At 47.6% G+C, this 26266-nt stretch overlaps 1 protein-coding gene across 3 annotated transcripts in view; it reads right to left on the bottom strand.

The window, feature by feature from the left end:
* Positions 1-19759: 19759 nt before the first annotated feature.
* The window catches only part of WNT5A (Wnt family member 5A), a 28612-nt gene continuing 22105 nt past the window's right edge, over positions 19760-26266 (bottom strand). For all 3 annotated transcript variants that reach the window (XM_032969532.2, XM_032969531.2, XM_032969533.2), the window contains one exon: positions 19760-24987. In XM_032969532.2, the coding sequence (XP_032825423.1) occupies positions 24529-24987 (459 nt within the window). In that variant the 3' untranslated portion in view covers positions 19760-24528. The remainder of the gene's footprint in view (positions 24988-26266) is intronic.

The following is a 26266-nucleotide window of genomic DNA, read 5'->3' as shown; positions in this document are numbered from 1 at the left end:
AGCGGTGGGATTATTCTTCATGGTATTATGATACAATTGACAACAACAAAAAAAAACAAGCAGCGTTTGGACGTCTCAGGAGAGACGTGCCGAGAATATTCAGAGCAGTTACTTAAGAAAAAAAATCGGATGTCACTGGAAAACTCACCATGGACGGCCACTCAGAGTCAGTCCGATTTCCAACACAACTCGCGGCCGACGGACGACTCGAGTTGGTAAATCATAGAAGCGGCTTCACACCCCCCCCCGCTCCCATGATCTTACTGACTTGCTCGAGTTTGTCATGTGAGTTGGGCAGCCGCCTGCCCTTAAAATCTCAGATTGCAATATCCTACGCACGTTCCAATTGACATACTGTCGACGGATTTTCTTTAACGCTTTTCATTCTTGCTCGACGTTGGACACAACGGCCCGTGTCGGAAGCGGGAATCATCGGCCCGAAATCGTCCTCCTCCTCCTCCTCCCGCCCGAATTCAGGCTGCCAACTGGAACCCCTCCAAATCTGCGTTTTCGTGCTGTTCGGCGCAAGCTCGGTGTCCGACGTTTCGGCCCACGTGCTGGGTGGGACCTTCTTTGGGAACGTTGGGACATCGTTCGTTACCTGTGTATGGATAGTTCAATGTCAATGTGTCACTTTATTGAGGGACTGCTGCTGTGTGGCGTCCTCTTGGTGTGTGGTCTGGAGCTGTTTTAGTGTTGTTTCTGCTGCCTTGTCTCATTCTTGATAAATCGGACTTCCATAATACACCATGCATCATGTAGTTGTATTTAGCGACTTGCTTGCCACTCTTATCGTGTTTGTTGTTGTTGTTGTTATTTGCTGTTGCAACTCGCTGACCCGTCCATACTGGACATCTGAGAAAAAGAGCTTCATAGCTCATCGGATTCCTCCTGCAATCTAAATAAAGATTTTGATTCCGTATGTTGCATGCATGTATTGTATGTGTGGGGAAACGTCTTTCGCGCCGTACGCAGGCAGCCGAGATAATTCGAACAATCCGCGCTATAACCCGAATGCTCATCTGAGAACTATGGAGGTCAACCGCGAAAGCCTGAAACGGCGTGACCAGCTTGAGGCATCTGAGCACGTGGAAAATTGTGTATCGGTGGGAGGGAGCACGTACTCGAGTTCTGTGGTTCGTGGAATTGGGGTTTTGTGTAATGGTTTCCAGGCTCGGTTGCTTTAGGTCAGTTCTCTCTATGACAGTCAACCATCAATAAAAGTGCTTTGCCACTAAATGAACCGCACGACGATACATTGCTGATCTCGAGCAAGGAACATAAACCACCATCACGCGAACTCCGCTCATCCTCGCAGCAGTGGCTTTTGGCTGTAGCCATCGAACAAAGGCGATCGCCGCATCGCGTGGCGCTTTCAGATGCGCTTCTGGGGCCGTCTGGAACGCTCTTCCTTCCGATATTAGGAAGCCACTGGAGCTACGCACTGTTAAATCACCTCGATTGAAAACTCATTTCTTTAGAACGGCTTTTTGTGTTCATTTTTTTTCGTCCTATCCCCGCACCTCAGATTCGCACGGGTGGCTACGTACGGTGAGAAAATAGATAGATACAAATCATATATAGGTAAAAGTGCAGCCCTGACATTGCTTGCTCACGCCGCTGCCGGCAGAGCAGCCACCACGAGGCAGCGAGCCCCAGAGAGTGCCATCTAGAGGGTATTTTTGGCCTATTCTTCCAACCTTGGCAGACACATCATATACAGACAGAACACGTTTTAAAAAGAAATTAAGGGGGGAGAGGCGGGTTCGGTGGTTAGCGCACTGCACAATGAACCCAGTGGCCTGATATCGATTCCTGACCGCAGTTCGCATCAGTGCCGAGTGTTATCTGAACCAGTCCTGGGGCCTCCACCATGAAACTTTTTTGTTTGTAAATTTCGAGATTGATCCGGAAGTGAGACGTCATAGTAAGTGTCGTAATTCACACATTTAAACAGTGTCCGTGATTTAGACTTAAAACTTTCGTGACTGCAGGAATTCATATTCTTGTTTCTTTCGGTAAAGTCATGTAGATAGAAACAAAAATCTAAATTGAAAGCAAAAAACCCACGATGATTTGATCACAACACAAGCGGTCTTCTCTTCCACCAAAAGTCCCATCGTGTGACATCACGTTCGTCAAACCGATTGCATTTATATATGTCACGCAATGAATCTCAAGTTAATGTTCATGCAAAGGATTATATTTAGTGCGTACATTATAGAAACTTAACACGTAGGCTTTCGTGACCAATATTATTCGTAATAAAGGTTTTTGGTTTAGATCGCGTAAGTGAAAATGTGTTGTAACCCTCCACCACCCGACACAGCCAGTACGGTTTGTCAACATGTAAACGTTGTGGATTTACTCTCCAACACACCGTTGGGCTGAAGTGGTAACTAATTGGCACGTTTTGTTTACGTGACAAACCTTCCTGGCTGTGTCGCGTGGTGGAGGGTTACGACACGTTTATACTTACGCGATATAACCCAAAAAACCTTTATTATGAATTCTGGAAACTGTTGTAATTGAATACGTGTAGATGAGACCCATCTGAAAATACCATAATAAAATCTCAAATTGGGCCTAAATATATAATGGCTTTATATCGAAAAAAATCGAGTACCTCTGAAACTGTTGCATAATAAATATTCTACGTCGGGGGGGGGGGGGGGGGGGGGACAAAACCTGCTGATCTGATGAGCCGCGTAACATAAACCGCCACGTGGCTGAGAGCCACGTGGCGGTTGAGCGGGCCGCATGGGGTTGTCACATGGCCTGTGGCGGTTTCAAATGTAGAGATCTAAGGTACCAAACCCTGTGAATTCCTCCTCCTTCGCTCTATTGCCAGGGGGTGAGTGCCCTCGTCCTCCTCGCCTCAGGATCCTCCTGCTTTTGCAACATTTCTCATGCTTTTCAGCATCACAAGTTGATTTCCCGAGTGAAGCCCATTGAGCTAAGACGGTCTTTTTTCAAGCACGATGAAAGTTGAAAATCATCTGCGTCTCTCTCTCTCTATTGATTCGCCCAGGAGACAAATACAGCTCACGAGCCGCAGTTTGGCCGAGTGCAGGTACACTGTCTTGTAAATGTTTGAATTGTTGTTCAAGCCCCGTCAAAGGAAAACAAAGTTGCTTCGCATAAGTGAGAAAATTTCAGTCTAATAGAAACTTTTTTTCGTGTTTTACCAAGGCCCACTGAGCTATGTATAGCAGTCAAATACTCTAAACGTGTGATGTTGATTCTAAATGTTGAGCGAAAAACCGGGGGACCCCGGAGAAAAATCCACGGGGAGAACAAAAAAAACCTGCAAAATATACAGCAGGGGTCAGGTTCGGGATCGAAAGCCACGAGTTAACATCTCATCATCGCGGAGCTACTTCATTGGTGCACACTTACCGTCTCTCTGTCTGTGGAAGACAACTCATAAAATGTCTTTAAAAGCGTTCATTTATTTCTGTTGTATAAACACCCCCCCCCCCCCCCCCCACTTTCAACGAGGTGCTGAACCGGGGCCCGACAGCGGTGTTACATACAGCACGCGGGTTTGCTGGCCCGCCTTTTGTTATATTGTCACATTTCTCAAGTCTCCACTTCACCCAGTCGGATGTTCTCTCGCAGTGCGCGCCCCGTCGACCCAACACCGTGGAAGAGTTGTTTTGCTAAATTGCACACGCGACGTCTGTGTTTCACACTGGTATCACGGACATCTACAGAACCCACACCCACCCCCACCACGTCCCCCAAGTGGGAATTGTTTCAAATTGTCTTTGATCGCGTGGAATGCAGGGAATGAGTGCCACTTAACGTCGATGCACAGTGCGCTGTTGTTTGCGGCATGTACATGCTGTAAATTTTATAATGTAGCCGACGACAACTGCCAAAAAATCGACTGCTTACACGCCAATTCATTAATTACTTAAATTGTCCGCGCTCAAATAACCTCCACGAGCCACACGCAGGGTGTGAGGAGGCCCTCATCCAGCAGTGGATTTTCCAAGGGCTGCGTGCACGCGTTGTGTAAAAATGGTTTACCGATGGAATAAAAGAAAACAAGAAAAACTAATTATAATAATAGGGGTTTTCCCCTTTTTCTTTCTGGCGACAAAACTGAAACCTTTTGGCGTCTTCTGGTCCAACACCAGTGGAGACTAGGCTCTAAGAAAAGCCGTCTCGGGTGTGGACCAATCAAATTCAAGGACAGTGCATATTATTATCAGAGTTGTCTTTTTTTGTTTGAATTTTGACTGCTGGTGTTGTGGTTATTGCAAACATGATGCCTTGAATAAAGGTGTCAGTTTTTGTGCCAGTTAAAAGGGTAAAACCTATTCCTAAAACTGAAACCTTTTGCAAAGAATCATGTTTGCCTTAACCACAATGCTTGCAGTCAGAATGCAAACAAAAAACAACACTGATAATTTATGCATTGTCCTTGAAACTGACTGGTCAACACCAGAGACAGCTTTCCTTAGAGCCTAGTCTCATGCGGTGTTTGACCAGATGACACCAAAAGGCGCACAGTTCAAAGACAACGAACTATCAATGTAATGAGGGCTTGGGGTTAAGCATCTACACCATGAGGCCTCCTTTGCCAGTGCCAACATATAATAATAGGGTTTTTCCTCTTTTTTTTAAGTTTCAAGGACAAGGCATGAATGATCAGTGTTGTTTTTTTGTTTGCATTCTGACTGCAAGTATTGTGGTTAATGTAAACACGATCCCTTGCAAAAAGGTTTCAGTTTTGTCGCCAGAAAAAATGGGAAAAACTCTATTATTATATTTTGGTACCGGTAAAAGAGGCCTCATGATGTAGAAAATAAATTGTCAAGATTTGGTTTGCACATGGAACGCGTCAAAGAGAGGGGGTACATGGCCACCGGAGAGATGGAGCGATGGAATGAGTTTGTGTGTGCAGGTGCTGTGCGGAATCGTCACAGCACGGGGTCGTGAGAGGTGGCTGTGGCCTGATGAGGCCTTCATCCAGCAGTGGATTGAGCATGCCTGACGATTATTATGATACTTCATTCATAACAGTACGTAAATGTATTTAGTCACTTGCTTAGCTTTCCTATACTTTGTGATCCTATGGTGTTTTTTTGTATTCTTTGTTGTTTTAACTTTATGACCCGCCCCAACTGGACATCTGTGGAAAAGAGCTTCAGTGCTCATCGGATTCTTCCAGTCTAAATAAATATTCAGATTCTGAGCATTGAGTTTTTGGTTATGCCACAATTACCTGGCCAAGTTTGTGCCATTAAGACCCTTATTGGCTGCGACAACCTACATCTTACCATTATACCTGTATGTTTTATAAACTGATTAAATATAATCTTGATTTGAAGCTTTCGTGACTGCAGAAATCCATACTCTTTGGTTCTTTCGGTAAAGTCACGTAGGTAGAAAAATAAAATAAAAAATAATATATTACAATTATATTATATTTTATTTTTTTACCTACGTGACTTTACCGAAAGAACCAAAGAGTATGATTAAATATAAATATTGTATTTTAAAATGTAAAAATCTCATGATGAAAGCTGTATAAAAGATGTATTAATATATTTCATTCGGCTACCGGTGATGGAGGTGATATAAAAAATAGATAACATTTACAAATTAGAAATGTGCTGAATAAATGAACGTACAAAAATGTTAATGAACAGGAAATTCAATGCATTGCTTGACACAATTGTAAACGAACACGTGGGTTCGATTCTCAGCAACGGCGAGCATCAGTGGCGAGTGATGTCCGAACCAGTCGTGAGCTCAGCCTCCACCGACAACCGCGCTGACCTCATTCAGCAGCGGATCGACAGAGGGGCTGCAGGCTGTGTTACTATTGTACGCAAGAACACGGATTGCTTTTTGTTGTTGTTGTTGTAAACGAAGCTATTCGCGAAACATGTTCAAGGTGAACAATGGCAATTAACGCCGCAAATTTCGATGAAGCCATCCAGTTTCTTATCGGATGTCCACCGCCCGATGCGTACCATATGTGAGCGAGCCCTGGTTGGTGCAGCTCCGTCACTGCTCTTCATCATATTGCAGGCTGTTAAAACAAGAGGGGCCTTCCAGCCATGACCTTCCATGAACAAACTTCGGGGCTCAAGGAGGCTCGTAAAGAAGGCGTTTGCAGATGTTTATCTGCGCTACCCATTCCGCCCTTGACATTAATGACAACTTTAGCATTTTTGTTGTTTCGATTTAAAGCTTTCGTGACTGCAATGATTCATCTTCTTTGGTTCTTTCGCTGTGAGAATATTGTGTTATTTTATTTTATCAATTTATTATTTTATTCTCATTCTACGTGACTTTACCGAAAGAACCAAAGAAGATTTTTGTTGTTGTTGCATAGAGTGCAACCGCTATATAGTTTCTCCCATTGAAGAATAACAATGTGTATACGTGTATACTTGCGAACATGTGGGTGAGACGTTGTCCAAGGTTAAAGCTTGTTAAGGAATTATATATAGAGTTGGGATGTCTAAAGTAAGTGATATTTGGCAGGGCACATTGCTGGGAATGGACAATGGGGCCACTGGTGAAGTATAATAACGGAGTCGCAGCCAAGGAATGGAATGCGTCGAAGAGGATACCCACCGTGGGAGGTGGAGTGATGAAATCAATTTAATGAGCAGGTATGCTGGATGGATTGTTGCATGGCGGGATTGTGAGACGTGGCAACGGCGGCTTGGTGAGGCCTTCATCCAGCGGTGGATTGACGATGGCAGATGACGGTGATAATTAGCTGTTCGGTTATTTATCTAAGCAACGTGTTAACCTTGCTCATTGTTTGATTACTCAATTAGCGGACGATACGAAAGGCGTTTGCAAACGTCTCACTTTTGTTCCCACGTGTACCACTGGATGGGAGGTGATGAGTCATGTGACGCTGGGCGTGGCCTGTAGGGGGTTTCCCACCTTCGGGAAGCAACATGCCACCGATTTCAAACAGGCCCGGGTAACTGACCACAAAAGTAAAATAGTTGATTACAATATTTGATCAACGTGTCGACGAATAAACCCGGCTCGACAAATGTATGCTTGGGAGATGATAATGGCTTGGGGAGCCCTTCATCCAGCAGTGAATTGAGCATGACATCCGCTGATTGTGATCAATTGGCAATTAAGGCCAGAAGTCTATTTTGCAAATGATATCTGGGTTTAACGACAAATGCAAAACAAATTTACGTATTGGGCGTGCTCTCCAGAAAACGAAAAGGCACGAATGAAAAAAAAACCCGAATCAACTGGGCGATATGATTTTTTTGTGCCAAACTCAGAAGGTACAGAAAGGGGATGCCGGATGTGAGAAGCGCGCGCGCGTGCGCTACGTTGCCGGCACGTGCCGCCGTTGAACTCAACGAAATCGGCTCACCGGAGAGAGAGAGATCCCGTACGTGCCGTGGATTCGGCTACGAAAATTATCATCCGAGAATGCCTGGCTGACACGAGGTGGCGATTGAGGTGTCCACCTTGGTGAATTTTTTTTAAAAAATGGTTTTGTTTTAATCACGGGAGAGAGCTTTCTGAGATTCGGGGCACGAAGCGAGTTCAATAGGCCAGCATCAGTCATTCGGCACGCAAGCGTCCCGGGGTTAAAGGTGCTCCGTGCTGCTTTGCGGCCGCGGCAAGAGTGTTGCTGGATGCATTGACAGAGGTGAGGGCTCCATTCAACGTCTTGGAATGCCTCCGTGCTACGGGAGGTTATTTTGCAAATAATCAGTTATCACTCAACAAACAAAACGGTGCAAGGGACGGAGGGAGCTTTCATCCTCTGCTCACGTTTTTTGTTGTTGTTGCCAGCCACCCTGGCTTGCGCACAGTAGGGTTTCCCGTTCAATGGCTGCACTTACACATGTCGTGCAAAGGGGCTCACGTTGAAATGTTTACGTTCTAGAGAGGGCGTTTCTTGCATTGTTGCCGGTAAGAATCCTGCAGCTCACAGACCTGGTCCCGAACTGAAGATCAGGTGAGGAAGTTACAAGTGGGCCAAAAAAGGATGGAAAGAAGGATTTTTGTTACGTAGCAAGGGGAGGGGACGACATTAGGAGCAATAATTATAAATTGTTGATATGGTCATTATTATTCCAGATAGTAATGCGCCGCCACATTATTTGCTCGTTCTCGAAGGGAGAGAGGACGACTCAGAGGCACGAGGATCCACGGGACAAGCTGGGAGGCAGCCACTCTATTAGCCGACACCAACAATTGCCCAAGCTTTGCGGTCCTCTACGTATTGAGATGTTATCGGCTAATGAATGAGCCAGCGAGTGAAGGTTTTGAGATTTGAAACCAGGATAACGCGTAATTTACAAAGGTAAAAAAAAACAACGTAAATGGAATGTGATTGACCGACGGGTTATAATTAACAATGGAATTGAAGTTGGCGGAGGGGAGAAGAAATAAGAGGTAGACAGAACGTGAGATGACAGGACGAGATTTTTCCGAGTGGACTGGATGGTCGAGCTAAGAGATCGTAAGGGGCGGAAGACACGCTGCAGCAGCAGCAGCATGCCCAAAAAATTCGTAGAGACATTTCAAATTCGCCCTCGTCGAGCCTCAGCCCTTTCTGGATAAACGCACGGGCCCTGCCAAAGGGCATACCCAGGACCATAACCAGAATGCGAACTTTAGAATTCAAAGCCACCCTTGAAGGTGGAAAAAGTCTCCTTAAAATCACCCGCCCACGAGTTGCACTCCATTGTAGCAGCACGGATGTTGGAAATGTGTTGCTGATCATGCCATTAGCGTAGGGTCTGTGCGTTCAAGCTGGAAGTAGAGGATTTTTTTTCCTAATGGGAGGTCAGGCACAGAAGACGTATTGCTCGCCGAAGCATGCGCGCATATCGTGTGTCTTCATAGAGTCTTGGCATATTTGAACCCGGTCACCGCAGCAAATCCCTCAGCGCATGTGAACTTGTAAGCAGAACAGAAGTTGCCCTGGACGCGGAACGGCTGAGCTAATGGGTCGAGTTTGAGTTATTTTGGCAGGAACGTAAATTAATGCGGTAAACATGCCTTACTCTCTCTCTGCATTCGATTTTTTTTCACGCTGGTTAAACTCTTGTCGGTTTAACCGTGCCTTCCGATTAGCCGCGGTTGGCTACGTACGGTGCGAAAGAAGTTCAAGGTACATGCATTAGTCGAATCGCTGCCCCGTGATTAATTAATGCACGCACACACGCGTACAAAGATATAGCCTACACAGACTGTTAGGGCAGATTGTGTTGGAGGGCCCTTGTTAAGGCTGACACGGTTCACGAGGTGGGTTTTCTGTGGCTACCAGCACGCACAGTCACCTTTGTCTCACCAGTGCTGATGTTCGCACACTGCTCCAGCCACTGCCTTGAGTCTGAGCTGACCCAAGAGAGGGACAGCAGCGGTTCAGATGTACCGCTGTTATCGCTTGTCAATGGTGAGCATACAGAACAAGGGGGTGGTGTTGTTAGAATAAACAATCTTGTTCAGCTGCTGCTTGCCACGCTTAGCTGTGTTGGGAACCGAATTCAGGTCGCCGGGTTAACAGCTCAGTGCGGGCGCCACTGTGCAACCACTCACTACCCACAAACACATATATGCCCCGTATAGCCAGTGGGACTGTTGGGACGAGCCATGTCAGTCAGCGACTATGCATTGCTGTGAAGCATCATGGGAAATAACACGAAGATTGACGTCCGTTCTAGGTATCCACAAATAAATGTAATGTTTGCTCGTCATCGGTGCGTCTCGTCAAAAGCCATCTGACAACCCAACAGCATTTAACAAGCCTGACTGCTGATGACACCCACTAGGTGGAAACCGGTCCAGGGTTTGCTCGCTTAAACTAATGCTGCCGGATGATATTGTCTGGAAAAAAAAATCCAAAAGGCTAATGTGTTTAAAGAAAACTACACGTATATATGTGTGGGGTTTTTTTTTTACTTATACGCGCAGCCAGAGAACGGAGGTGTGTGTTTATGTAAGCCACATACGCACGGGTGTGCGGCCGAAATGTACAAGCGCCGCCACGCGCGTGGCCCAGCTTTCGTTCCGCCAGAATTAATATCTGGGCACTTTGTCATTTTCAGGCCGGAGAGCCGAGAGCGGCGGGAGCCCATTTGAAGTGTCTCTCAATAAGTCAGCGCAGCGTTAAAACAAACCGCCAGCGCGCCTACGCGCGCGCGCGCGAGAAAAGCACTCGCTCGCACGTGCGCTGGTATCGCGGACACTTACATCGCTCTCGGCGGTCGCTCGCACGATGAGAAAGGACGCGACGCGAACGATCTTGCGGGGGTTTTGGGCGACGATGTATGGGTGTCACGTGGGGCTCGCCTTCAAAGTCTCTTGTGATGGCCCCTGACGGTGAGCGGATTGCGCGTCGCGACGAGCAGGAGGGCTTCGTATTCGCTCTGCAGTGCGACGGGAGACACCAACTAGCGCAGGGAAGCCATGAGCGACGTTGACAGATATGGCCAAACGTATGGAAACACCAGCTATATGGGCACATTACAATAATACGAATAATTTAGAGCTCTTTGTTAATTCATATATTGATAGAGGTCTCCTAATGCTGTTGTGGTTATGTGTCTTTTGTTTGACCATAATGCAGCAGACCTTGCCTGCACGGGTTCGTGAATACGACACTGTTTTTTTCTATCGAATCCTTACCATCTAATACATGTGCAATGGCATCCTTCGAAAACCCTGGCTGTCTCCTGCGATTACTTTTAAACAAATTCACGTCGAATTATTTACGCGGCCCTAAAAAAAAAAATGTGTCTGGATTGTATGACCATGCTTTATCGCCATGGGTCAGTGTGGGTTGTGGTGAATTCGGGGAGGTTGGGATGGTGAGTGGGGAGGGAGGGTGTGTGGCCCACGACCGGTTCAGATATCACTTGGCACTGATGTTCGCCATGGCTGGCACTCAACCTCAGGTCCCTGGGTTCAAACAGAGTGCGCTCCCCACTGCGCCTCTCCTCTAACCGTCTATCTTAAGCGGTGTTCCTCATTGCAAGGCACGCGGGCCACTGACGGCCCCTGGTGGCCTTTAGTGTGGCCCCTGAAGTGCTCCCCCCGGAAATACACAAAAGCATCGTGCTGCTGTCAAACCCCCCAATGGTTTCAAATGTGTGGCGGCCCTCCTCGCACCGATAATGTCTTGTCGGCGAAAGTGGCTCCCCCCTTCTGAAGGTGTGCAAAGAACACTGATATAAATTGTAATGTACAAAAAAATACATCTAATAATGTACACACCTTGGCCAATGAACTGCTGGGATGAAGGTCCTCCCACGTCGCGTCGGTGATGGGAATTGGTTGACCGCATTGAGCCATGCTGGTCAGTGTGGGATGGATGTAAGCGGGAGTCAATTTCAGGTTGCCAGGTTAAAAGTGCAGTGCACAAACCAATGCACGCCCACTCCACTCTTGCCTGTATATGTAATGCATTCTCCACACATAATGTGCAGCTCTTTGTCAGTTGACAGCTGGATGTGATATTATTGACGGAGGATGTTGGCTCAATTTCACTTTGCTGGTCAGCGTTGGTCGTGAAGTGGGAGAGGCCTGTGACCGGTTCAGATGCCACTCGCCATTGATCTTAGCCAGGGTTGGTCATCAAACGCTGGTGGCCGGGTTCATAGCGCATTGCGTAGACCATTGTCCTGCTGTTCCCCCATTGGGCTCATGTACGTATGTTAATCTTCTTTCTCATCGTACGCAGCCAACCGCGCTAATCGGGAAGTGCGGGGGAGCGCCAACAAACTAAACACAAAAAAGCAGTTCTAAAGAAATGAGCTTTAACAGTGCATAACCCCAGCGGCTTCCTAACATCGGAAGGAAGAGCGTTCCAGACGGTTTGCAGAAGCGCGTCTGAAAGTTTTCGATGCGGTGTCCACCGCCTCTGTTCAATGGCCAGTCAAAAGCCGACGCTGCGAGGATGACCGGAGTTAGCGTGATGATAGCTTACACTCCTTGACGAGATCAAGAAGGTATTGTGGTTCATTTGTGGCAAGCACTTTGCGTGTATTGAGTACCACCGTATAACAACGTATGCATTTTGGCAACCGGAAGCAATGACCCAGCGCAAAGCCTGTCTGAATTCCCCCGTGCAACCGCATACATTTTTGAACAATAACCCAAACTGTAGGAGGTGGGGGGGTGAAAGACATTCTTATTTTTTGTTACCGAAAGCACATTTAACATTTGGAAACTGCAAAGCAAACATGCGCTCAAATACAACCACATTTTTACTATTTATATTCTTGGCTCTTTCGGTAAAGTCACGTAGATAGGTTCAAAGAAAATAACAAAAAATAACAAAAAACTACGACTTTTCCATCGCAACACAAGCGGTCGTCTTCAGGAAAAGGGGGGTTAGCTTCCAAGGCAAACTGTTTATAAGGGGTTTGAAATGGGCGTAGCCCAAATGTCAGCAGCCAATGGTAATGTAAGTGGTGGGCAGCCAACCCGACTGTGGTTGGTTTTCCACCAATCAAAGGGCTGCCAGGTGAAAATTAGCATGGTAAATAGAGATTAGCATACTCTTTGATTCTTTCGGTAAATTCACGTAAGCCTACTTCAGCAGTAAAAACTGCTGAAGTAGGCCTATTTCAGCAGTTGTTCCTTGCTCTAGTTGTCCCACCTGATGACGATCGCTTGTGTTGCGATCGAAACATCGTGATTTATTTTATTTTATTTCTACCCACGTGACTTTACCGATAGAACCAAAGAGTGTGGATTCCTGCAGTCACGAAAGCTTCAAATCGAGAGAGATTAGCATGTCAATGGGAGATCGCAGAGCCGTAACCAAGAGGTCGGCACGCGAAGTAGCCGGCACATCGACTTCGTGTGAGCAAGGTCTCCGTTCCCAGCGGTGTATCCTGAAGATGACCGCTTGTGTTGCGATTGAAATGTCATCGTTTTTTGTAACTTTTTTTTGTTATTTTCTACGAGCCTATCTACGTGACTTTACAGAAAGACCCGAGAATATGAATTCCTGCGGTCACGAAAGCTTTAAGTCAAGATCACATTTTTACTTTTGCACATTTTAATGGAACAACTTTAAATCGCAGTATCGAGCATTTAATCAGAGCACGGCTCTTTGAACGTGTGCACTTCCGCTGTTTGGCCCACAGTCAAAATTCAGAGCAACTGTTTGGGGGCCGTCCATAAATGACGTCACGCACCTAGGGGAGGGGGGGGTGTCAGACATTTGTGACGATGTGTGACGAGGGGGGGTTTGAGAAATGTGACGTCACATCAACACGCGCAACTTTAAATAAATATAGACAACACGTTCTACTTAATTACATAGACTTTTTAATTAATGTTGTCTCCAACAACATCAGAGTGCAGCGCCACTTAATTACGCAATGCAATGACAATAGTTTAAAACGATTTGAAGCATGTTTTATTTGGGGGGGGGGGGGGGCAGAGCTCTGTGACGTCATATTTGACGGGGTCGGGTCTGACTTTTTGTGACGCCGTGTGACGAGGGGGGGGGGGGTCAAAAAATGTCCAAAATCGCGTGACGTTATTTATGGACGGCCCCTTGGCGAATGCAGGGTCTTCGTGATTAACCCTGAGACACCCACAGGGCATAGCCCAGCTGTTCTCGACCTGTGATGGGGGTGGGACGGGGTCAGGGCGCAGGTCGCAGCATGGATACCGTGCCGGAGAAATGTTGAATGTGCATGGGGAATGTCAGTGCCACCTTGTGGCACCGAAACACTCGCACACAGCTGGAAACAAAGACCTTACGAACCCAAGAGACACTCATACACAACATAAAGCAAGAGTCTTGCTAATAAAAATAAATCACAACGATACACAGCTGGAAACAGAGACCTTGCTCACACAAGACACAGCCATACACACCATGCAACATTTACCTTGATTTGAAGCATTCGTGACTGCAGGAATCCATACTCTTTGGTTCTTTCGGTAAAGTCACGTAGGTAGAAAATAAAATTACTCACGACGTTTCGGGCGCAACACAAGCGTCCATCATCACGTCGTGATTTATTTTATTTTATACCCACGTGACTTTACCGAAGAACCAAAGAGCAACAATTACCTTACTAAGTTGAACGTCTTTAGCACCGTACGTAGCCAACCGTGCTAATCGGAGCTGCGACTTCGCTGAGCGATCATTTGTGATAGCCAGGTCGCTTCTGACAAAGAGCTATGAAGCTCAGTGGGCCTTACCTGGAAAAAGTAAATCGTAGTTAATAGTTTAGCTTATAGATTCCATTCCACCTTCCGACACGGCATTTGCAGTGGAGGTAAATATTCTCATATCGCTCCACCACTGTCCGCCCAGCAGTAAAAATTGGTTGCGCGTGTGGTTGGATAATAATGTGTTGGTGGGCCCACTTCTTCTTTAGACACGGCTGGTCAATCGTGGAAGAGTAGACCAAATACCCCCCCCCCCCCCCCCTCCGAGAGTTCGCTCGAGCAGTGGCGTGAGCAAGAAATTTGCGGCGCTGCATCGCCACACAACGAGGTGGGAAAACTGAGACGAAGCAGAGTCGAATCGTCATCAAATGAAACTACTCGGGGCTGAGACTCGTTACGTCGCTAACTTCCAAAGCCGTTCAGCAGGCTGCAAGACTCTGATCTGAGAAGCGAATACCGGAGACTCAAGCTTGTCTACGCATCATCATCATAACACGCGCTCGCAACAGCGTTACATTTAGACCGATACGCCAAAGGGGTTGGAGAGGTTGCGCACAGCGTTGAGCCAGCGTGCTGCGCCCTGAAGCCAGCGAGCCGAGTTCGATTCCTGGCCAGTGCCGAGTGTATATACGAACCGGTCCTCGGTGCGTCCCTTCACCAAGCTGCACTGACCAAGCTGCACTGACCAGTGCAGCTTGCTCATGCGACCACCGCGACCAACGTGGAACGGCAGGGGCCTCTCCATTTGTACCAAGGGCACAGAGAGCGCGGCGGGGTGGTGCAGCGTCAACATTCGTGCCTTGCAGCAGGAAGCGCCTGGGTTTGAGTCCCGCCTCGGGTGGCTTGCGCCGTGGAGTTCGTCTGTTTCTAACCCCCTTTGTTCTGCACGGGTTTTCTCGGGGTTCTCCGGGTTCCTGTCGTGGATAAACACGTACGATGCCTCGGTCCAGGGCCCTCCCGGCAAATGCTGTCGAATCTTGATTTGAAGCTATCGTGACTGCAGGATTCCATACTCTTTGGTTCTTTCGGTAAAGTCACGTGGGTAGAAAAAATAATAGATCACGACGTTTCGATCGCAACACAAGCAATCGTCAGGCCTGTTGACGATTACTGAAAGAACTAAAGAGAATAAATACTGCTAAGTTCACAGTATTGCTTTCCTGGGTTAATAAATAATTGGTATTATTATATAACGATGCATTCAGTTTTATTATTGTGTTTTTTTTTTTACAGGAGCCAGGGTACAGAGTGCGAGCAACAACAAAACTCGGAAGGGGCGCAGATATTCCGCCGGCTGACAACGCTTTCAGTTGAGAAGCTTCGATTAAGTTTGTTCCTTACCCATTGCCCTCTGCCCATCCATTGGTCCTTCACCTGACCCATTGGCCCAAGAGCTTAGTGATGCCGTACGTCTCCGTCGGGGTTTAGCAATGCACGCACAACTCCCCCCGGCTTTAAGTTGGGGCGTAGAATTAAGATACAATTTTTTTTTGCTCAAAGCAACATCTTTATATATTTTCATTTACCACTTAATTGCAGGATGTGAGCCCGACTCGCTGGGGAGACGTCGTGACGTTCGCGCATTAAACGGTGGCTGCCCGCGTACGGTATGCACGATCCGGCTTTATAAACCTTGTTACGTGTCTGAGTAATGACTCACACATGGACTGCAGGATGACTGGCCATTAAAATAAAAAAATAAAGAAGGGCAACGGTGGTTTCTTTGCCACAAGATAAAATTATAATCGTTGCCATGTGCGCAATCCCCCTCCCCTTTAATTGAAGTCTGGATATTGTGTTCTGTCGGCTGTCAAAATGCCACCCAAAACGGGGGCGGTGTGTGGATGGTGGGGGGGGGGGGCGGGGGGGCGTGCGACTGTTTTGCCACGGTTTGGGTGAATGATCGTGGCAGATCACGGCTAGAAGCCGTTCCGGCGAGCGTGGCAACCCCATCCCAGAAAAAAATGTGACGCAGTCCCCCCCCGAAATGCCGGCGTCTCGCAGCGCCGCGCAGAACTCACCGCTCGACGCCAAATCTTTAGGGCTCTCCGCGACGAATGTTTCTGTAGAATTTTCACTGAGAGTCAAGTAAAAATAAAAACCGCGGGATGATGAGACGGTTGACCAAAGGTTGCCCGCTGCAAAGTTACATTTTTTGTTTCAAGGATTTCACAGCAATGCAGAGTTGTCGTAACTAACCCGCCGCTGACCGGTACGGTGAAGTATGGTCAAACGACAACACAGATGACCGCTGCGGTCATCATGGCATGGGGTGGCCTCATGCAGCAGCGGACTGACAAAAAACGCCTTACAGAATTATGATGAAAATAAGTGATTTAAAAATGTAATTTCTTCAGACTGTGAGACTCATGCGTCTGCTGCGTGACAATACTTCACCACGCCGGTCAGTGCAGGTTTATGTAACAGTTGACACTTTAGTAAAAACAAAAAAAAACGACATTTGCAGACATCATCGACCAATACCACACTTTCAACCAAAGTGCAATAGGTCAGGTTTGAGCCCATCACACGGCACACCCCTAACCGCAAGAGATTGCCTCTCTGCAAACGGGACACGTGATGTTACTTCCCCCGTCCCACGACCTCAAGCAGCGTGCTCATCACCCCTGCCGCCCTGCACCTTTGCTCCCTGCGACAGGGGATGTCTTCGTCAGACCGTGACGACAGACACGTCTCGCCGTAGGGTGACGGCTGTGTGGATGTCTGGACGTGGGGAGCGCTGTCCACGGCGTCTCCGGTGGCGTTCCGATGACGGGATCCTTCGAGCTTCCCCCGCAGCACATCGACTCACGTCGAGCGGTGCATCGATCTTCGTTGGGCACCGCCGATCGTTTCAAAGCCACCACAGTGCGTTGCAGCGTGTGCTCATTGCTCATTCTCCCACTGCGTGTGTTCTTCTCTATTCAAAGACAAAAGGTTCCCTATATTTTTTTTGGGGGGGGGTGGGAGGGAGAGGGGGTGGCTGTGTCAAGCAAATGCCATACATCTGGATGAGCGGCAGAGAAGAGGCCCTGTAGGTTGATGGAATGAACCCACCGATGTGCGGACTTGTGGTCACGGCGACCAACTCTGACCCCAATCAGAGGCAAACCAATTCGAGATGACGAATCTCGCAAGTCGCCGACAACTGCTTCTGGCCAGACCATCTGACTCCGGTCGGTGAGATGGTGTGGATCTACGGGAGAGCGGTGGGGGGGGGGGGGGGCAGTAGCTGTGTCCATGGCCTATGTCAGAGAATCCGCTGCTAAGTGAAGGAGGAATTCGGTCCCTTGGTCAGCACTCATCGCAGACTGTTGCAGCTCGCCACGGCTCACAAAATCGGAGGCTCAGAGGCTCGCGGAGAGGGATGGACGGATGGGTTGGGGACAGTGCCGGATTAGCCTCGTCGCAAACGTAGCTACTACATATACTACATTTGTAGCTACTACATATGTAGTAGCTATGGGCCCCGCACTTTCAAGGGCCCTGCGCTAAATGCTTTCAAGCTATCAATTCCGGTTCAGTGATTCTGCACTTGCTCTATTACTATAGTACTATACCGCCTTCAACTTTTACGAACAACTGGGTGTTTAAGGTGAGCGATTTGTCGTATTATCTGGCTGTATAGCAAATGAAAAAAATGTAATTGCTTTACTGGGCAAGTAAAAACAAATGTGTTTTAATATTTACGTGCTTTTTTAAAATTTAGGGCCCCTTCATAACATATGCTACAGGTTCAACACTAGCTTGATCCGGCACTGGCGCTGTGGGGGAGGTGGGGGGGGGTGTTGGACATTGGCAATGGACGGGAGGCCGTTGATCACCCGTAACTCCGCGTCACCTCGCGCGTCGATGTCAACGAGGTTTATGTCGGCGAGCACCTATTAAGGACACCGCTTGCGCGCGAGACATCGGTGAGGCCGGCCCTCTGTTGGGCCTCCTCTGTTTCCGCCGTGCTGATGTTGACCACACCACTGCCCCAGGTACTTGCGTAGCAGGCTGAGTCAACCGAGGAGAGGTCAAGGGCAGGTTCGTATGTCAATTACAACATTCCATTCTTGACGTAGACTTTTTATTTCTGAGTGGCAGAGGTTAGATTTTTTTTCTTTCTTGCTGCTGCATGGCGAAGGTCATTGTGTAATTGAAGTCCCACAAATTTAAAATATCCCGCTAAAAATGTGTTTTTTTTGTGTTGCAAGAGCGCACGTGGGAAAATAACGGTGTGCAACAATTGCAATCGGCCGGGTGGCTCATTGGTAGAGCGAGCGAGTTCTGATCCCGGGTTTCGGTGTTGACTGTTCAGGTCTGACTCGTCAAACAACAATGGTTTCCGTTTAAATGTTCAACTGGCAGCTAAGATAACTGAAGTCAATATTTGTATTCTCTTGCCAGGTGGCTCTTGCAATGAGCCAAACAGATTTGGTTTGTGAAATGGGGATGAGACATTGGTGCAGTTAACCTCTCAGTGGCAGAATGAGTGCCTCGGTAGTTCAGCTCTAGAGCGACCTCCTTGCCACTGGAAGGTTCTGAGTTCAAATTCTATTTAGGAATAAACTTTTTTTTTAATTTTACCAGCCAAGGCCCACTTAGCTATAGCATAGCTCTTTTTCAGAAGCGACCTGGCCACAAATGATGGCTTATCATGTGGGAATTTATAGCAAACAAATACTCTAAGCGCATGTTGATTTTAAATGTGGAGGGAAACATTGGAGGACACAGAGACAAATCCACATGACCACGGGGAGAGAGACACGCAAACTCTAAATATACAGGCAGCGTCAAGATCTGATTCGAACCCACAACCTTCTGTATACCTGGCGAGGTAGTTAACATCTCGCCACCGAGGCACCCTGGGTAGTTCAGCTGTACAGCGAGCTTCTTGCAAACGGAAGCTTCTGATTTCAAACCCTGTGAACTATAATTTTTTTTTTTACCAGGTAAGGCCCAAATTTTCAGAAGCGACCTGGACACAAATGATAGCTCAACGAAGTGGCTTATCATAACGTGGAAATGTATAGCAGCCAAATGCTCTAAACGCGTGATGTTAATTTTAAACGTGGAGGAAAAAACCAGAGGACCCGGAGAAAAAATCCACGCTACCACGGGGAAAGACACATGCAAACTCCAAATATACAGCAGCAGGCATCAGGGTCGGGATCAAACCAACGACCTCCTGTATACCAGGCGAGGTAGTTAACATCTCATAGCCACCGTGGCGCCCTACATCGTAGTTGTGGGGTGACTTAGCTGATCATCCATCAGGGGTCTATAAAATAAATACCGTTCAACACGTAGCTTTTCGCGACCAATATCATCCATAATAGGTTTGTTGGGTTATATCGCGTAAATGTTTTACGCGATCGTAAATATAGGTTTTGTATTTACGCGATCTAACCCAAACAAACCGATATTATGGAAAATAAATACCATTTGTGGGGAAGTCAACAGTGGCTATCTTATGGATAGACTCCGAAGATATGAATGTGGAATTTCCACCACTGGCAGGACGCTGTAAACAGCTGATGAGCGCCACCTCAATGCTCGTTTGAGCAGGAAATGACTTTGACTTGACGCTCAATTGAAGTTCCGCAAGTCGCGATAATTCCACAAAAATATGTTTATTAATCCAAGAGCATATGTGGCAAAATAAACAGTGTACAACAGCCGTGCACACGGCGACAGAATTACAATGCAATGTACACCTATACGGTCAAACGCCACCTTTATCTTTAACCGGTGCATACATCCAACGTTACTACGATACATACTCGAGGCCCTACATTTTAATAGACGTACGCCTTTTTTTTAGTGGTGGTATAATATAAATTAACAGTAGAAAAGAGTGATTTACAAGAACAAAACGCGTACCCCTTTCACGCATTTTTGTTTTGGTTTTCAAGAATAATATACTTGCCCGGGCTTTTGCGAACGGCCAGAACACGTGCACTTGCTTAGCTTCGGGTCGGATTAATTACACAGACAGACGAGACAATATCAAGGCTATACTCTTTGGTTCATTCGGTAAAGTCCCGTAGCTATTTTATTTTGCTATCTACGTGACTTTACCGAAAGACTCAACGAGTATGAATTCCTGCAGTCACGAAAGCCTCAAATCAAGATTAATATCAAAGCTATAACACACGATTATTAGAGGAGTCGGCGGTGTCTCGTTGTCACTGCTGAGGGAGGCCCTCGTGATTTGAGGTCGCGATGTGGCGATGACGTTCCACGATAAAAAAACGTTGCCCTGCGTTTTGTGAATAGAATTAGATCGTTGAAACATATCTATGGGATATTTTAGTTGTTGTTGTTGTTGCCAGTATCAAAATATAAACAATGAGAATACAGGTATTTCCCCTTCATGGCAATAAAGCAGGCGTTAGGATGTTCAAACAGCAAATAGATTCCTTTTGCAAGGAGTCATGTGCTGCATTAACCACACAGAGTGCTTGTGTTGTGTTTGCATGTTCAGCACAAGGACGTGTGGATAATGCGAAGTTGACTCCTTGCAAAATTAACCTATTCAGTGTACGAACATCTTAACACCTGTTTTGTTTTGCCAGAAAGGGTAAAACTTAAGCTTATGTGTCGTTAAAAAAATATATCTTATTTCCAAACAAATATTTTTTTTTTTCCCCCGTGTGAAATACTCTGGATATAATCAAAGCTCTAAATACATTGTTATCATTCCCCAATGAAACCTGCTTGCTTTCCTGCATGACAACTGAAGGGGAACCTAGACTCATTGAGTTGTTCATTGGTTGCTTATCTTGAGCAGCTGACAGTGAGGTCGCCGCAATTGTTGCAACGATTGCGGCGATTACGTAACACGTGGCAGGCTCGTGCTGAGTTGAAACACTTTCGAACTCGTCTTTCATTTTCACCGTGCGTGCAATGAAACATGGTGTGAGATAGACGATTTGCTAAATGGCGGGACGTTTATATGTCGCGACAATCATCGTACAATCGCGAAAACTGGTATCGTACCATGCACAATGACATCACGACAACACCATTCACAACCCAGCTGGTATGTCGGGTTATTATGCAGCTTGTTATGGTAAGTGCCTCTTGTAAAGCTGCCCTTTTTGCCTTCCTTGAAGCAATGACGGTTAAGAAAATAAATCACTGGAAGCCTTAGAGAATCAAACAAAAAACCCGGGTCCCACACACACATCGGAGATCAATCTTGCAATGGAATTGCTCTCGAAATCGCGCGACTTAGTCATCATCATCACCACCACCACCACCGCCTGCGACTGCGTTGTCCACATCTGAGCGATGAGTTGGCGCAGCAAGGAAATTCAACCGCGTGCTGTGTTCGGGATTGCGATGACACATCGCCGAGCAGATCGAGGCTTGAGAGTGAAGTTCATCCCGACTGTAAGCAACCAGCTGCAGAGACGTCAACATATATATGCGATGCAGTTGCATGCAACTAAGTTGCACAACCGAGGCGTGTACCCGGCGTTAGTGTTAGGATGTGCCGGAACTCTGGACACTGAACAGAAACGGCCAAACGTAACGAGGTCGCCTTTGATCATCACTGCAGCTAAGGCGACTGGGAAATGTTGCATGGACGTTGCTATGAAATTGAATTTCGTTCGGCAAGGTTGGCTTTGGGGGCGTGAGCAACAAGTGTCCCCCACTTCCAGCAGTGACTCCCTTAAGAATATATATTAAAAAAATATATCATCTGAACCTCAACAAGTCTGTCAATAAAACTGCCCCGAAAGGAAAACCGTCAATATAATCGGTGACATTTCTGGATACGACTTTTTTATATACGATAGTTGCCTGTTTTTCTCTATACATACTATTTCCTTTTAGGGCAGTTTTATCGGCGAATGTTTTGAGATTTCGTGACGTAAATGATCATGTGACTTGAACAAAACTGTTTTTTTTATTTTACCAGGTAAGGCCCACTGAGCTATTTAGCTCTTTGTCAGAAACGACCTGGTTACAAATGAAAGCTCAACGAAGTGGCTTGTCACGTGGAAATGTATAGCCGGCAAATACTCTGAATGCAGGTGTCTAAATGTGGAGGGAAAAACCCGAGGAGCCAGAGAAAAATCCACGCGGTCACGGGGAGGGCGAGAGACACACAGACTCCAAATGTACACAGACTTCAGGGTCGGGGTCGAATCCACGACCTCCTGCATACCGGGCGAGGGAGTTAACATCTCATAGCCACGGGCAGCGCCCGTGGGTAAGACCGCGTGCCTTGATCACGTGTTCACGCCCGTCATAACACAAAACAAACAAAGTCACTCGACTGATTTTTTTTCTTAAAAACATGATGCGAGAAAGATGTTATGCCACAGGCGGTTTGTAGGGGAAAGTCCACATTTTTTGTTCAATCTACTTGTCTAAAATTATTTAACAATCTTTGAAATAGTGTATTCAACCAGACCATGCGTTAATTGTGTTTTAACCGACCGTCTGCGTTGCTTTACATAGTTTCCAAATTTTGCTAATCCCTGTTTGATTTAGTGTGATGCTCCGTCTCTCTGTATCCCCTGGTATATCTGTGTTAATTCCCTCTACTTCAGGTCTGTATATATATCTGCGGTTATGTGTTTCCTCTACCTGATGATGATTGCTTGTGTTGCAATCGAAACGTCGTATATTATGTAATTTTATTTTTTCTTATTTCTACGTGACTTTACCGAAAAAAAACAAAGATTAATGTATGACTAATTCACAAATAAGCAATCTGTTAACAGAGAAAAGGATTGTCGAAAGTCTACGGTCACAACTTTACCATTTATGATTTAAAATTAACCTTCACGATTCATAAGATGTTCCATCAGGAATTTTTCAACATCGTTGTCTTAATCTTATCAGAAGGAATCTGTTTCACAACAAATGGCGTAGTGTCCATCACATATATAAAAAAAGCCAATTATTTGGAGTCATAACCTGCATTTTATTTAATGTGAAACACGCAAACGGTGTGATTGCCAAGCTCATTATATGGCATTAATCTGCCCGACTTCCATTCATGTGAACTGCAGAATTTTATTTTCGGGGACGTGACACGAACGATGACAGTTGTAATTGGGAGTACACAATAATAATAATAATAAAATCCCGCTCCCTGGACAACTTAAATTACAACATAATTGTGGCGTTTTCTGCCAATGCGCCACGTGCACTGTTTAAAGTTGCAGATGTATTAATTACCGGCTGTCTGCTTGCGGGCCAAGGACTGAAATGCAGCGGAAGCCAACGGCTTTTGGCCGAGGGCGACGGGACTGCCTCGCCGAATGGGGGTCATATTTACGACACGTCGATCAAAAAGCAAGAGCTGCAAAGCCGCCTTGCGCTTTTTCCACGGGATGGATGGTCTGAGCGAACAATAAAAAAAAAGGAAATACAAGCGAAACAAGAGGTGACGGGGGAGACTTGGAGGTTCGACGGCACGCACGCTGGCGAGACCTTCGGGGGGCTGCGTTCTCTCCCCTCGTTCGTCAAAACCGTCGGCCCACGTTGCAAAAAACGATCGTGGGGGACGAGGGGTTTGTGGAGCTGCGCTTGTGCCCGCGAGCGCGGAGCGGTTGGGTAAGTGTCGCGGTAAGCGCTGCGCTCTGCTACCAACCCCAGCGGCCCGAGTTCGATTCCCGCTCGCGGCCAACAGCCAGGGACGATTATATGAACCGTTCCCGGGCCTCCCCTAGGTCGACTCAGCCTCGAATTGGTACCTGGTGCGGTGTGTAAACGTAGCCACTAGGGAGACAAAGGCGGCCGGGCGTGGTGCTGGCCACCCACCCCCTCGTGTGCCGTGCCGGCTTTCGTAGGTGCTCGCTAGCAGCACTTGCCCCTAAAGTCTGCCAAGGCTACGTGGGGGATCTTTGTCTTCGTGTCTACAAGTAAGGGTGAATTAATGCAACACATGTGACAGACACCGCAAGTCCCATTACACGTGCCGATGTTGTCGTTTTGTTGTGGGGATGGCAACGTTATTTTGCGTACCGAGTATTTACAAATTTGTAGGAGAGAAAAAAAAACAAATAAACAGACCGAGCAGAATTCACACCCGAGTCCACTTCGTCAAAACTTGTTCTATTTTACTGGCCCATCCACATGCTCGTCTTTGTCATATGTTTAAACGAACAAAAACAAACGCCCAAACACAACTAATTTCTCCCCCGGAGCTCCTCCACAGCAGATGTACAAATCTGTCCACGGTGGAGGCGTCTCGGGCGCCTTCGCCCCCTTTTAAATAACGCGACTGGATGTCACCACCCTCACCATCAAGTGTCCTTCCGACCTTTCACCTCCGACCCTCGGCTCACCCCAACAACAACCACCGCCGCCACCGCCGCGACCTCCCGGCCCTCACTTCCCACCACCTCTATCGGCCCTTCACTTGCACACGAACCTGTCCACGACCGACGTGCACTTCTTGCACTTGACGTAGCAGCACCAGTGGAACTTGCAGTTGCAGCGCTCCACCACGGTCGCCTTGAAGTGGTCGTAGCCGCGGCCGCAGCACATGAGCTCGCAGCCGTCCATGCCCTCCGACGTCTTGTTGCACGAGCGGCCGATCGTGCCCAGCGAGCCCGTCGTCTCGTTGCGCACGCAGTAGTCCGGGCTCGCGTCCAGGTACACGAGGTCACCGGCCGACGGCGGGCTGAACTTGCGGTTGGCCGGCTCGAGCTTGGCGCGCCGGCCGGCCCGCGCCGCAGACGCGCTGTCGTACTTCTCCTTGAGAAACTTGCCCACCTTGCGGAAGTCGGCGAGCTGCAGCCAGCACGTCTTGAGCGAGCACGAGCCCGACACGCCGTGGCACTTGCACGCCACGTCCGCCAGCCCGTACACCGCCTGGCGCAGTCGCGCGCAAAATCCGACGGCGCCGCCGACGACGCCGAAGGTCGCCGGCAATCGGAGAACGGAAGAGAAAAAAAGCGACAAAAGCGACGGATCAGGGTTTGTGCGTTTGCAGGGCGCTTACTCCGACCAGCACCGTGTTGAACTTCTTTCGCGCCGTACGCGGCCAACCGCGGTGCGCTTGGCCGCGTACGGTGCGGGAGACGTTCAACGCACGCACGCACGACGCGGCATCGCTTGCATGCCGCAGGAACTCGAAATCGCCCTCGACCCCGGCCCTATTGGCAGCTGTCCCTGTGCGGCGCTGCGCGATGGGAAACGAATCTCTCTGCCGGCGGGGCAGCGATGTCGCAGCATGGGGGATTTCTTTTTCCGAATGAAGCCGAAAGCTCAACGACATCCCCTGCTTGAAACTCGTGTGGTGTTACACGGAGCAAATTGCTCGATTGACAAAAGCAGACCGCATGGTTACAAATGTTGTTTGGCGTTTAATGTTTGTTTAAAGTTTGTTTAACAACCGAGTGCCGGGCCAATGCCCCCCCCCCCCCCTTTAAACAAGGGCGCGGCTACTGCGCGTTGCACTGCGGGGGAAAAGTTCCGTGGTTCCTGACGCACGTTTCAGACACTGTGAAGACACTGTGGACCACGTGGTGGGTACCCGCCGGTACAACCGCGACGTGCCTTCTCACGTGCGCCATTCGCAGAGTCAGCCTATGAGCGCAAGCGATTCCCCGCACCTCCGGTGAGACGCAGACAGACAAGTGGTGTCTCTCTTATACAGAGAGACACGCGGGCTCTGTGATACAGATATACAGGCGGTCTCTCATCCACGCTAAGATGATGATCACGCATTCTATTCCTGTAGAGGTCAAACCATCGGATTGTTTCACCATTGGAACCTCCTTTGCCAGTAGAAAAATATGATTATTGTTTTTTACCCTTTTATCTGGCAACAAAACTGACACCTTTTTTTTACAAGGAGTCATGTTTGCATTGACCACAATACCTGCGGTCGGAATGCAAACAAAAACACAACTCTGATAATGTATTGGCACTGTCCTTGAAATTGATTGGTCCACACCCGAGACAGCTTTCCTTAGAGCTGAGTCTTCCTTAGAGCCTAGTCTCACATGGTGTTGGACCAGATGACGCCAAAAGGCGCACCAGATGACACCTTTTGGCGTCATTTGGTCCAACACCATGTGAGACTAGGCTCTAAGGAAAGCTGTCTCGGGTGTGGACCAATCAATTTCAAGGACAGTGCATACATTAT

This window comes from Petromyzon marinus, chromosome 42 (genome assembly GCF_048934315.1).
Source record: "Petromyzon marinus isolate PM22_M1 ecotype Great Lakes invasive population chromosome 42, UKy_Petmar_22M1.pri1.0, whole genome shotgun sequence".
Lineage (NCBI taxonomy): Eukaryota > Metazoa > Chordata > Hyperoartia > Petromyzontiformes > Petromyzontidae > Petromyzon > Petromyzon marinus.
This window is presented reverse-complemented; position numbering and strand designations above follow the sequence as displayed.